The 13,952-nt window shown below is 47.7% G+C and overlaps 2 protein-coding genes across 5 annotated transcripts in view; one reads left to right on the forward strand and one right to left on the reverse strand.

Moving 5' to 3' along the window:
- The window catches only part of CYFIP2 (cytoplasmic FMR1 interacting protein 2), a 123,279-nt gene that overhangs the window by 43,592 nt on the left and 65,735 nt on the right, over positions 1-13,952 (reverse strand). For all 4 annotated transcript variants that reach the window (XM_025867144.2, XM_073890531.1, XM_073890533.1 and 1 more), the window contains 2 exons: positions 12,508-12,707; positions 10,812-10,899 (listed from right to left, as the gene is read on the reverse strand). In XM_025867144.2, coding sequence (XP_025722929.1) covers positions 10,812-10,899; positions 12,508-12,707 — 288 coding nt within the window. The remainder of the gene's footprint in view (positions 1-10,811; positions 10,900-12,507; positions 12,708-13,952) is intronic.
- On the forward strand, positions 5,901-8,812 carry FNDC9 (fibronectin type III domain containing 9). Its single transcript, XM_073890546.1, has 2 exons — positions 5,901-6,029; positions 8,070-8,812. Exon 2 carries the CDS (start codon positions 8,077-8,079, stop codon positions 8,791-8,793), a length of 717 nt encoding a protein of 238 aa, XP_073746647.1. The 5' UTR covers positions 5,901-6,029; positions 8,070-8,076; the 3' UTR covers positions 8,794-8,812.

A 13,952-nucleotide genomic window follows, 5' to 3' on the forward strand; every position in this document is an offset into this window, starting at 1 on the left:
CTCCCCTGACTCCCCCCTCAACCCCCAAAATATACCGGAGCCATGCAAGAGGAAGCACACAGGCATGTTGCAAAGTGCATGCACACACACACACCCCCGCAGGGCACCCATCTGACCTGCTGGCTCAATAGGAGGCTGGGCCCTATTGAGAAAATGTGGGAATATGGGAGCCTGGCCATTTTCTGAGGTTTGGCAAAGAAAAACAGGAAGACAACAGGACTTGAGACATTGGAAACTTGATACACATCTCTTACACTGAACTGATCTTGCTGACTCACATAAAATCCAACTGGCCTGCCTTACAAACTAATCATGTACCCTATTTAGGATTTCTCACTTCAAATCAAGCTTGTTTAAATCCATAATGCACAAAATAGCTAACTTTGTGAGATCTCAAGAAATAATCCTGATTCAGAAACTAGAACCATATTTTTAATACGTGACATAGATGTGCATTTTTATTTTATTATTTTTTTAAAAGGCAGGACAGTATTTTAAGGAGAGAAGATAAGGTGAGTTTGATCTGGCAGATCCTGGGCCCTGTAATGTATTATTATATGGATTAAAAAAAAAACCTCTGGTAATGTATACATCACATAAAAGTGACCATTTTTATCATTTGTAAGTGCTGTATATGGACTTTTAAGTCCTCAGGGCTCTACCTCTCACTGATAGTAAACTCAGCCAGCCCCTCCAAACAAGGCCTGTTTATTTGGCAAACTGAATTTGCAAGCAATCTGCATCTCTGCTTTCTGGAATCACAATCCCTGTTTTCAGAGATCCTAAGAGGAGTTAAAACTGTTTCTAATTTCCTATATTAGTTACAATTTCTCTAAAGTTCCTTGAGTAATCCGAATCCCATCAGCCCAGGGACACAAACACGGCCCCCTAATTCAGGTTAAATTCAGGCTGTAGCTCAACTCTCTGAAATCCCTGCAGGGCAAGAAGACTGAGAAATGAATAAAACTGCAATGCAGGCCTTGTGGGGAGAGCCCACAGGCTAAGATGGGTTAAAGGACTTGATAAACCCTGAGGTACAGTTTCAAGTGCATCAGTATAGCTTGCTGATGTTTCTGTCTGTCCCTTCTTGATACGTGGTGAGCCGTAGGCTGGGTCTCCAACATCTGGGGCCCTTCCTGGGCTTCTCAGCTCAGAGGTTGAAAAATCCAAGGCAATTGTTCTAGAGACCTCAAGAGTTGATGCTCCTCCTTTTCTTGTCTCATGAATAAAGACAAGAGGAGAAGGCAAGAGGGAGAACAGGAACCGAACTTCTGTTCAGTGGTATCGTACCAGTGCTATCATACCTAGAGATGCTAAAAGTTTTGGAAGAAACCGATGTCATCACTTTTGAAATAACCTGTACCCGTACGATGAGACACAAGTATATAATGCTGCTCAGCTTACGGATAATTCCTTCATCACTACCCAGGTGTATCCATTTTCTGTGGCAACTATAACAAATGACCACAAATCTAGTAAAACAGCAGAAATACATTCTCTCATAGTTCTGGAAGCCAGAAGCCAAAGCAGTATGACTGAACTAAGATCAAGGCGTCAACAGGGCCATACCTCCTCCAGAGGCTGGAGGGGAGACCCCATTCCTTGTCTCTTCCAGCTCCTGATGGCTGGTTGCAGCCCACCTCCCTCCAATCTCCTGAGATGTGTGTAACCTCCTTCTGCCTCCCTCTTACAAGGACAATTGTGATAGCATTTAGGACCCATCCTGATAATCTAGGATAATCTTCCCATCTCATGGTTCTTCACTTACATCTACAAAAGCCCTTTTTCAGATAAAGTAATATTTCCAGGTTATAAGATTAGGACCTGATATCTTTAAGGGGCATTATCAGCCTCCCACACCAGGTAAGGCAAGGTACAAGCACCCCCATTTAGCAGAGGTGGAATCTAAGTGAAGAGAAACATGAAATGCTATTTCGCCAGCAGAGCCAGTGGCGCTGATGGTGGTCTTGTCGGTGGGGCTGACGCAGATATCCCTGGGCAGGCCATGGTGGGAAGTGCCGGTAGCAAGGCATGGACCCAGCTGAGATGTACTCAGCTGGATGCAGCAAAGCACTGGGCTCTAGGTCTTACAGACTATGACTTAATGGAGAAAGCACTGCAAGAGTGTAATGAATTTCCCTGAGGTCAAATCATGGCTCAGACGGGGGCATCATTTAGCTAGTGATGACCACGCCAAACACAAGGTCACACCAAGAATTTCTCAAGACTGAAAAATTATTGGGAAATTATGGGTATCATTTAAGGGCTGATTTGTGTGACAATCTATGTCACCTAGAAGGCCGTTTTATGATAGACTCCATATAATTCACTTGACTTAAATAATAATATGTTTAAAACTTAGGCTCATATACTAGTCTCAATTACTGGACCAGTTGTGAAACATTTTTTGACACTGAGTGTCGCCTCTAACCCTCAGTGACAAAGCTCTTGGTCAGGGGTACGTGGACTCTAGACTCTAGGGCAGGGAGAGGAAATAGTCGCTGAATACATTTCTCCAGATGTATTTGATGGTTTCCCTGCTTCTGCTGGCTGCATTCCGGTGCTTGGATGTTCCCTCTGAGGTCTTTTAGTTCCTTGTCTGTTCCCATCATCCTGGAATCCACTAAACTGTGAAGTCCCATCTCTACTTCTCCAGAGAAGCTGAGCAAAGGTGAGTGTTCCTGTTGACTTGCCCTGATGGAAGAATGGTGCAGGAGAGGAGCAGCGAGTCAGGGAGGCTGGCCAGCAGCTCCAGCTCTAAGGACCACAGACCAGGGGGTGGCACAGCTCTGCCAAACCCCACTTCGTGATGATGGTCAAGGTAATAAGCCGCTGTGAGCCTCAGTTTCCCCCTTTGCACAATGGTGATAGGAGCCTACCTCAAAGAGTTGTTGCCTGGGTAAAGTGACAAAGCACAGGTTCTCAGTGCTTATTGCTGAGTTGTAAGGTTTGACTGCTACCTTTGGGCTTTCTGTATTCTATAATTTATATACAATGAGCACATATATTTTTTTAAATAACAAAGCTGTTTTAAAAAAGAAAGAAAAAAGAAGGAAGGAAGCATCACGTAGGGTGCAAACCTTCCCCATTACAACTCCTGGATGAAGCTACAGTCAACTCGGGAATGGTTCTAGTCCACTGACCTTGACTTCTGAAGAGTAATGGCTGTTCCTAGGCCCAGCACTTACAGAGAGAGGCTCATCTCATGCTCCAAAACTATTAGACAGAGATTCTTGATATTAACCATGGGATAGAAAAGTGAGGGGATCTGCCAAGGCTATACAGGCAGGATTTGAACCCAGCCTTGGGGTTTTAGGGCCTGCACTCTGAAGGACTACCTTCTCCTGGGTGCCGATCAGCTTTGGGGCCTAGGAATGCCCCAGGAATGCCCTCACATCATCCCTTTGCTGCCACCTTCAGGAAGGGCTGATCTCTGGCAATAATTTACTAGCAGTACAAGCCAATCAGGGCCTTCCCGGGCTGCCAGCTGAAGAGGCTCCAGCTTGGATACCCTGGAGGAGGGTCCTCCCTGAAGGGGGAGAGAGAGTGAGTCTGGCTGGGATGTGATCTCCTGTGGCAAGTGCTCCGGGAAGATTTATCTCACGCCCTGAGGGCTGCCCTGGCTCCCCTGGGTGCTGCTGGTGGATGGTGATGGCCCAAAGGGGCAGGACGCACCCAGCACTTTGAGTCGGGGACCTGGTTTCCACCCCGGCTTTGCCACTAATCAGCTGTATGGCCTGAGGAATGCCATCCCCTTTCTTGGGATCTGGGAAATAGGAAGGCTTCCAGGCCTCACGCGCATTCTCTCAGTGTCTCAACTTCTCAAATAAAGAGCTTAGTGTTAAAAATGGCATCCAGGAGCATTAAAAATAAATTCCCATTTTATGTGGCAAAGGCTTGAGTTCGATCTCGTCGCTCCACAGGCCTCCTGAGTCTGGTATTTTTATTTCCCTCAAAATAACCTTTTCAAAAGGCACCTGCAAACTACCACACTGGCCGTTCTGTGGAGAGGACACTTTTATGTTCGGCAGGGAGTTGCCATTAGCACACATCACAGCAGAGTTTAGACAGGCCCCCGGGAAGACCTGATGCCATGGGAAAGCCACAGAGCAAGTGTCTAATCAAGGGACATCCCGAGATGCCAAGCCTCACAGAGACCCTTGGCCAGGGGAGGGTCTGTGGCTCACTAGGAAACTCTTCATAACTTTTTGATTATCACTCATGTGAATCACAAGGAGACTTTCATGGGTTCACTTGGATACTTTGGCCAAGAACCAAGAAGAGAAAAAACACCTGACTTTTAAAAGTACATAATTTGTGTAAAATAATTCAGGTCTAAATCTGTCTGCGCTGGAGCTGCTATCACCAATTTCCACAAACTTGGTGGCAGAAGATGACAGAACTTTATTCTCTTTATATTTCAGACACGCTCTGTGATGGCCCCAATAGTGATGGCAACAAATTCTTTCAAGGTTGAGGGGACCAGGAAGCGGCAGAATCTCGGAGGGAGATACACCTTTGTGGGAAATGGAAGCAGAGTTAGGATTCCTCAAAGAAAAGGAACTTTGGGGACCATCCAATCCAGGAACAGTAAGCAGTTTCCACTTCCCGTGTCAACCCCAAGTGATGGATTGATAAGCAGTTTCTTGGGATGCTTGTGTTTCTGAGCCCAAGTGGAAGGAGTGCTGTATTAGTTTTCCCTGAGCCACTGTACCAAATTACCAAAAACATGGTGTCTTTATACCGTAATAGCTCGCATTTCTGGAGGCTGAAGCCTCAGCTCAAGGTGCTGGCAGGGCCATGCTCCCTCTGAAGGCTCCAGGGTAGACTTCTTCTTTGCATCTTCCAGCTCCAGGTGGTACCTGGCGCTCCTTGGTTATGGCAGCATCATTCCAACCTCTGCCTCTGTCTTTACGTGTCCCTCTGCATATAAACCTCCCTCTCCTTTGTCTTATAAGACACCGGTCAGGCTCCTGGGTGGCTCAGTTGGTTAAGAGACTGCCTTCAGCTCAGGTCATGATCCTCGAGTCCCGGGATCGAGTCCTGCCTTGGGTTCCCTGCCTGGTGGGGAGTCTGCTTCTCCCTCTGACCCTCCGCTCTCTCATGCCCTCTTTCTCTCTCATTCTCTCTCTCTCAAATAAATAAATAAAATCTTAAAAAAAAAAAAAAGACACCAGTCATCGGATTTAGGGCTCCCCTTAAATCTAGGATGATATCATTTCAAGATCTTTACCTAATTCAATGTATAAAGATCCTATTTCCAAATAAGGTCACACTCTGGGGTTCTGGGTAGGCCAGAATTTTGGTGGACACTCAGATCAACCCAGTGCCAGTGCTGTGATGGTTCAGCAAGCCTGACATGGGCTCAGGACTGAGCAGGGGCAGTACTCCTGCTTTCCATCTGCCATCCCTATCTAGCCCAAGCCCAGAGCTTTATAGAAGATGGAATTGAGGCCCAGAGAATAAAAGACTCCTGACCAGGGTCATGTAAATAGAGACTTCCACAGGAGACAAGAATGAAGAAAGAAGGTGATATAGAGGTGGGGTAGGGGTGGGATGGCTTGGGATAAAATTATTTTAATTGTGGGATAACTGAGAAGGGCATCTTTGCATTTGACCATTGTCCAAAGAGGGTCTAGATGGGGCAAAAAACAATCACCAGCCAATTAGAAAATCTGGCAGCCTTGGAAGAATCAGTACCTCTGAGGATCAGTTTGCAGGAGACTGTTTGCCTTTTTTTGGCCAAAGGAATGAGAGCTCCGCTCAGTGGGCAAAATCCTTTCCAGACTGGTCCCTGAAAGCATCGTGCGTACAGATGCCTGCTGGTTGCCATGGTGAATGATGCTGATCTGAAGAAATGAATAACGTGAGCGTTGGGGGCGACAGTGGGATTACTCAGACAGTGGCGAGAGAGGCATCAAGGAGAGCCCAGAGCAGAGGAGGGGAGAAGGCTCCATTCCTTCAGCTTTGGTCCACTCTGTCTCTGCCTCTGCAGGCTGCGTTCTAACCAGATCCACCGCGAGCATCAGGTAAGGGACATAAATGGCTCTTCTTGGAAATGGAAATGGTTTTTCCTTTCACACTCTGCTTGGCGGAGGGCCAGGCAATGGCAATATGAATAGCTAAAAATAGGGGGAATTTAGAAACAGAAGCAGAGAAAGAAAAGCAAATAAGGGAGACTGATCTGGTCCCCAAAGCTGAAGATGCTGCCACAGTGTCTTGCCAGAAAGCTCTTAAAAATGTCTGCTGTAGAGAACTCAGTCTGCAAAGACGGCCAGCAGCAGATGCGAAGCAAACAGGAGAAAATATTCAAGAGAAAAAAAAAACCCTAGGATTCCTGATCACCCCTGATGGAAGGGCTTTACAAAGGCCATTGCCTCTGTATTATAAGAAATGAATTAAGCTCTTCTCGTTGTGGTCAGAAGTGTGTTTATAGGGATGGGTGGGGTGGAGTGGGCGGGGGAAGTCATGAGCAGGGAGACTGACGGAGGGGGCGCAAACAGTCTCCTTTGCAATGACCTCCCCCGGAGGGGTCTGAGCACACCTGTCTTGTCCCTTTCATTCCCCATGTTTCTGGGAAGAAATTTCCAACCAAACTGAAGGGAACTCTTCCCCTTCCTGAGTATTTCAGTTCACTGTCATCCTTAGAGAAGAAAAACAAGGACTGAAAAATCGCTCAGCGCTGTGCATCTTTCTGCAGCCCACCTCCTCTAGGGAAACGGCCATGAAAAGAGAAGGTCGGAGGGGGGCAGGGAGGAGAGAGCGCAGCTTGTAACAGAAATCAGTTTGGCTTCACATCCAGTTCAGGTTAAAATCTGGCTGTTGGGTTTCTACTGGGTCATTAAAATCTAAAACGCAGGCTTCTGCATTTCACGTGAGACAGGAAGGGCAGAGAACAGGGCTGGGTGAGACCCGTACATGAACAGACACACAGGCTGAATGAACATGGCTGCCCCTCATTTTTAGATCAGCGGAAATTCAGTGGAGGGGAAACTCTCTCTCTCAAAGAGATAGCATTTGAGAGAAACTAAAAAGCTTGAAGATGGTGCTTTCTTACCAAAGTGGGAGCGCTGCTAATCTGAAGAGGGCTAATTTGATTTGTGGAAAAACAGCAACTGGGTCTTAGTGCCAGCACCTCATTTTGCAATAACGTGCTGTAACTAAACCCAGCAGCCTTGCATTTGGAAATGTAGCAGTTAAGTGGCTTTGAGTCTACCTATTAGCTGAGTGACCTCAGACTGCTTATCTGTAAAATGGGGATCTAGCTCAGAGGGCCTGATGAAGATTAAGGGAACTTTATTACGGTATGTGAGCATCTAGCATGACACATACTAGATGTGACATAGCAACCACTCACTAACTGTTGGTGATTACTATCATTATTAACACTCACAGTACCAGGGGTATTAAATAGCAGCATTTATGCTGGTATTAGGAGCTGACTGCCTTGACCTACACAACTAACTTCCTGGGTACCTTCAGCCTTGAACAAACAAACAAAGAAACAAAACATGAGCAGAGGCTTTGGGGAGAAATCAGCTGCCAAGGAGTGATGACGCAAATCTCCTCTCACGGGCAACAGAACTGGGAGGCTAAAAAAGCAGTGGGCAGAATGTTCTAGATGACTGAGCTCACAGCACTGCGAGCAGAAGGTCCAGAAGGGATATTGTAGGTGACATAATTGTCTGACTTGGAGGTCGCAGAGCCGTGGTGACTCATGTGGGCACATTAATCGGGCTATCTCATTTCTTTTATGGCCTTTCTTCGTTTTTTAAAGGCTTGGAAACAATGTTGTATCTGAGGGATCGGAGCCAGGGCAGGATGAGGCTGGGGGACATCAGGCCTGCAGGACACAGGCTGTGACACGAGACAGCCCTGATGTGAACCTGTGTTCTGTTATCTCTCAGCTATGCCTTCACTGAGTAACGGAACCTCTTTGCCCTCCATTTCCTTGTAAAACAGGGGCAATCTTAGTCCCTGTCGTGAGTGCTCAATATACGGTGGTTATGAATATCGTACGTAAATGCTTCAATAGGGGATGTCATTTTCCACTTTGATTCTGGTTCTAGAATCAGGATGAACATCGAGGTTGGGAACGTTTCTCATACAGGAGCCATCATTTCCTGGTCGTCCTCAGAGCCCTGCCTGGAGGACTATTACCATATTATGTACAGGCCCAACTGGAACAGCATCTTCTCCGGCTATCTGCGCTACAGCTTCCACCACGAGGAGAAGGTGCCCCGAACAATCAGCTCCGTGGTGCTGGAACACCTCGCGCCTTCCACTCTCTACTTCCTGTGCATCAGCTGCAAGAAGGCTGCCTTCCCCTACAGGCACTACTGCACCATGTTCCATACCCTGGATAAGAGTCCACTGGCAGCCGGGAGCTCCCTGGTGGACCCCCAAATCTCCCTGTGGGTGTTGATGGCCATTCTAATGGCCTGCTTCACAGCCGTCTTAGCTTTCATCTGCCTCCAGTTCTGGTGCATCCGTTGCCACGAGCCTCGATGGTCTTACCGAGCCGGCCACATGGAGGAAGCCAATGGGTTGGTGAGATGGCCAGAGGAGGCCCCCGCGCTTGGGCAGAGAGAGGAAGACCTGCAAGGGCTCCCCCTGGTGGAAATGCCACGCAAGAACTCCGGCGCTGAAGCAGAACCAGAAGCCGAAGGGGAAGCCAACGAGGATGATGCAGCTGACCAGGATGCCGCCAATCAGGATGTTCCTGACGTGGGTGCCTTGCTGAGGGGCGGTGGTGGTGATCATCCTGCCGCGCTGCCTCATTTTAGGGAGTGAGACGTAGGGAGGAGGCAGCCCGTGCGTCATGTAGCTTAAAGCCCTCCATACAGTAGATCTTTTGTAAAAATGTGTCCCTAGACCACCCATTTGCCTCCCCTCAACTGTCAGTGCTCTTGTGGATCATCCGGGTTGGATGAAGGCCCTAAGATAAAGCTTCTCAAGCTGGAAAGCATATACCCCCCACGGTATGCCAGAGGGGAAACATGGTGTCTCTCAGGAGTGTCCATTTAAGGGAGCCCAGTACGGAATGAAAAACATTATTTTAATGTTAAAACAAACAGGAATATATTATGGTATAGAAAGCAAAATTTGCATGACTTAATAAAACACAGTACTTTGAGGAAACTTTTGAGTTGAAAATGGGCTCTCCCGGTTATGCATTCAGTCAGCTGAGGCAGACGTCCAGTCCCCTCTGCTGTTGGGGGGACTATTTTGGAAAGATTGAGAAGCCTTGCTTCACAGTGTTTTCCAGCTTTCGGGCAATCACATACCATCTCGTACCCCATCTCCATTTTGTTTAAACCACAGACTATCTTTACTATTATTAACAATATTTTTCTTTAAATTGACTCATTTTTAAAACTTAAACTTATTTTAAAAGACAGACTTATATGACTCCATAAATGAAAAACCAGCACCCTCCTGCTATAAGTAGAAGAGACATAAGAATAAATATAATGAAAACAAAGTAACATTAAGTTTGACTTAGATTCACTTAGATTGCCTACTAAAGACTCTGAGCTTAAGGTCTGCTCTCTTAGCTTCCAGGAAAAAGGAAAATGGAAAGGAGAAGGTATTAAAGACATATAAGCATCAACATAAATGTGTCTTTCTCCTTGTTATAATCACAAGGTTTGTAAGAGACTTGGAAAGGGAGGTGTTGTTCTTGCTTTGGAGTCAGAGTCATTCAATGACATGTCTGAACTATCCGAAATGCTGGCTCAGAGTGTCCCTTGTGTTGAGAAAGCTGCCTTGACCAGACTGGCTGTCCTGGAGAGGACATCTACACTGTCCCAGCATCATCCCAAGACCTTCTAAGCCCACCTGTAGGCCCAAGTGGTGGGAGCTCATTGGTTCACCACACTTCCCAATCTTGGGCTCCCCAAACTGGAGGAGTACCTTTTCTTATATGTATTCAGTGGTTCTTCTGAGTCCATCTGTGCTCACTTTTTTAAAATGGGGTCAAAGGTAGCCATTTCAATTCTATCACAAAGAAGAATGCTGGCTTTGTTGTGGACACGTTTCGCTCTTACAGTGGCATACTTCCCCTTCAAACCCACAGGGTAAGAGATAGATCTCCTACATCTATCATAGTGTTGGTGAGACTCTGTGAACACTGCCCCCTGTCCCCACCAGGGGTGTAGAAATTCGAGGAGGGGAGACATGATGTCCGATTTAATCTCTGATATATCCCCAGCATGCAGAATCTAGCCCCATGTCTGGCTTATCGTGGGCGCTTCATAAATGTCTGTTTAATGAATGGCAAAGGATGGAAGGTCTAGAACAGGGCACCATCTGGGAGGCCTGGTTAGTGTCAGGATGTGTATTGGGAACAAAGCGGCAAAGAGATGGGAAAAGACCTGTCTCTCGGCTCTAGCTCCAGCCCTCTGGGATTTCCTTCAAAACCCCACCTTCCCAATTGCTTCCTGTTGGCAAAACGCTTGCCTTTCTGGAACACAAAATCCCAGAATCACACGACCATACTGCAATGAATCAACTGAGCAACAGGAGGAGAGAGGATGAAGATGAGAAGCCCCACGCACCTATGTCCCTGCTCACCTCAGTGAAATCCCCCCAACTAATTCCCACCCAAGAACCACCCCTGCCAGGTCTGCTTCACCCCCATCCTGGCTAGCTGTGCACAAATAAAGATGAATATACTCGCAGTTGTTTCTGCCTGGATCTCCCTGCTGTCTCTCTATCTCTGCACCTTTTTACTTTTCTGATTTGGGGAACACTTTTCTAATTGCCTTTGCTCACTAGTCTTAGGAGTGGACACAGGCAGGACTACTCACCTTGGATCCATAGAGGTAATAAGGCTGGACGTTGGCGGGCTTATCTCTTTGCGGTTCTTGGGTGAAAGGAATGGCAGTTCGAACAAAACTAGTGGAGGAAAAGAGAAGGGGCGGGAGTTAACTGGGTCCTGAGAGCATTCTTCACGGGACACAACCTAGCTGGAGCCCTTCCTGACCAGGTGCAACCACAGTGTTTCTAGGTGGTTGTCTATAAAGGTACTAAACTCTTATGACATACACCCATTCATTCACCTCCTGTCTCCTTCCCATAGGTGGGAAAACCATAGTCCAGATTCCCAGGCTAGCCTCTGGGCTATGGCTGCTCACAAGGACAGTAGGCAAGAAAGACAACTGGCTGGACCTGCAAATGGCCTTCTCTGGGGCTCTGATCCTTCCCCCCGCCCCACCCAGGTTGGCTTCTTAAGAGCAGCGTTCCACAAACTCTTTCTGTAAAGGCCCAGATAGCAAGTATTCTCAGCTTTGCAAGCCAGATTGTCTCTGTCACCATTACTCAACTGTGCTGGTAGCGTGAAGCGCCCATAAATAACTGTAGATGAATGAGCATGGCTGGGTTCCAGTAAAACTTTACGAATTTCAAATGATTTTTCACTTGTCATCAAACTATAATTTTTTGGATTTCTTTTCCCCCAACCATTCAAAAACGTCAATAGCATTCTTTGCTCCTGGGTTGTACAGAGACAGTTGGCAACAAGATGTGGCTTGTGGGCGATGGCCTGCAGACCTCTGCTCAAGAGGATTCAAAGTCCCAGATCTTTACAGAACCAGAAGTCTGTCTTGCTAAACGTGTGGAATCAGGCTCATGTGTGGTTTCCTCCCAGGTCCCTCTATTCATTCAGCACACATTTATTTAATACTATAATGTATTAAATTACAGTATTGAGCCAGGCCCTGAGGGTACCAAGAGGACCGGTAAACACACGCATGTTTGTGTGACCTAATGTACTTGTTTTGTGGGTGAACGCATCTCCCATCCTCCATCAGGTTTTGAACTTCTGTGAGGATAAGGGATTAGGTCTTGTCCTCACCTCGGTGCCTGACGCAGGGCTGTGTGCACCCTGCAGGAGACATTCGCCACTTTGTCATGCGTGCATGTGCCTATTTTGCACAAACGTATTCATGTATGTGGATATTGTCATAAAAGTACCATCTGCTCATAAAGCACCATGCATGCTCCTAGGTTGGACTATGGCGTAGCGCACAGCCAGCTCCTGCTTCCTCCTGGGTCCTGCGCTATCTTTCATGGCACCGCCTCTTCCCATCGGCTCCACCCTCACCACGTACTCTCGGCTCCTTGGAGACTCTGCCTGGAATATTCTTCCCCTGTCTTTTCACCTTATTTACTCCTATTTATCCTTCCCATCTCTGCTCAAGCATTACTTGTCAGAGGAGGAAGCCTCTCTTGAGGTTCCCATCACTTCCCAGGCTGGATCAGGTGGTGGTGTTTTTCTCTCTCATGACTGGGGCTTTCCTCCATCTGCAGATTCACTCTTTCCATTTTTCACCAGCATCCTCCTTGCCTGAAGGCTCTCAGAGGCAGGCTTGTTCATGGTGGCATCCCCGCCTCCAGCACAGAGCCTCCAGCCAGGAGGGACTCCACAAGACACCTGTTACAGGAAGGAACCCCTTCCCTGGCCCCCAGCCCACCCCAGCCCCCTCTGCACAGGGACTCCCTTACCGGTTGGTGGACCCGTTGTAGCAATAGTTGGGGAGGAAGTCGAAGTTCAGCTCCCAGAAGACATGCAGGGTGATGCGGCCGTAGGGGGCGGACACGTTGTGATTGGCCTCCCGGAACATGGCGTCGAAGCTGTCCAGGGTCATGTGCTTACACAGCAGCCGGTGCGTGAGCCGGTTGATCTCCAGCAGCCACTCCAGCTCCTGCCAGAGAGAGCCCACGGCTGCTGAGGACGTACACATACACCTCACACGCACCCCACGTGCCCCGCTTCATCTTACAGATTCCTTTCATGTGGGCGAGAGCCCCTCAGACAAGCTCCCGACTGCCGACGTGGAGACTAGGCTCCCGCGGTGGCATGTGACAACATGCCCTTCTTCAGAGGAGGAATTCCCAGATTGTGCGGAGGAAAGCTGCGTGCCTGCTCTGAGAAGGGTCCACAGACCATGTATGATTGCCCTGTCTGGACCCCCTTGGGTGGAGAGCATGCCTGCTTGCTTTCCAGTCTCCATACTGGTGAGGAGAAAGCTTGCTTCTCAGTGTTGCAAGTAAACAAAAGGAAGGTGTGACTGGCTGTCACGAGAGCTGTGTTTCGGCTGTGCAGAGAGCCATCCTGAGAGTTATCACCCGTGAAGGCCTTACTACTAGGTCAGACCACATGAAACTACTGGTTTTCAGGTTAAACACCATTGGATATGAGTAGTTTCATGTGATTCAATTTAATATACGCCAAACTGTATCCTTAGCACTTAATGTGTCTTAACTCATTTAATGCTCAAAAAAACCCTTATTTTATGCATTGGAGACACTGAGGCTTGGAAAGTTGAATCACTTGACTCCAAATCCAGGAAGTTGAGCTCCAAAGTCCATATTCTTAACCGCTGTATACTATAGGAATTTTAAAACTAGCTGGGGGCAGAATGCCCCCTCCTTTGGATTCCTCCTGGGTCTGCCAGTCACCGGGTTGCTTACATGTTGGCAAAGGTGCAGCTGAAAGCCACGGACCGAGGACTCACGTGAGCTGTGGGCCTTGACTGCTGGGAACCCTACCTTCAGGCAGAGAATGGGACCAAAGTGGACAATATGCAGACACAACAGGTCACTGCATTTGTTGGCAAGTAAAAGGAGAGTGAAACCCTTTGGGCTGGCTTTAGTCCCTCGCCGTGCTACTATGAAAAAGAATCAAAGCACAGCCTTGTGCAGAGAGAGAAGCCATCCCTCTTTGTGATGCTCTAGGACACTCCCATATTGTTGTGGTCAAGCCCTCTTTTGAGATGGGTACAACGGCCCCTGTTTCATACAGGGGACAGATGAGGCTCAGAGGGTGAAGTAACTTGCCTAAAGTCACACAGGGAATATAGAACACAGTTTAATGTGTGATCCCAGGTCTTCTGACGTCAAGTCACGCGTTTGGGCCTCTATAATAGAGCTGCCTGGACTAAAGAAGC

The sequence above is a fragment of the Callorhinus ursinus genome, unplaced genomic scaffold (genome assembly GCF_003265705.2).
Source record: "Callorhinus ursinus isolate GAN/ISIS: 27379988/994484 unplaced genomic scaffold, GSC_fseal_2.0 scaffold3, whole genome shotgun sequence".
In the NCBI taxonomy this organism is placed as follows: domain Eukaryota; kingdom Metazoa; phylum Chordata; class Mammalia; order Carnivora; family Otariidae; genus Callorhinus; species Callorhinus ursinus.

Bases quoted from the DNA above. Each gene is read 5' to 3' on its own strand.
- FNDC9 (XM_073890546.1), top strand. From the start codon at position 8,077: ATGAACATCGAGGTTGGGAACGTTTCTCATACAGGAGCCATCATTTCC.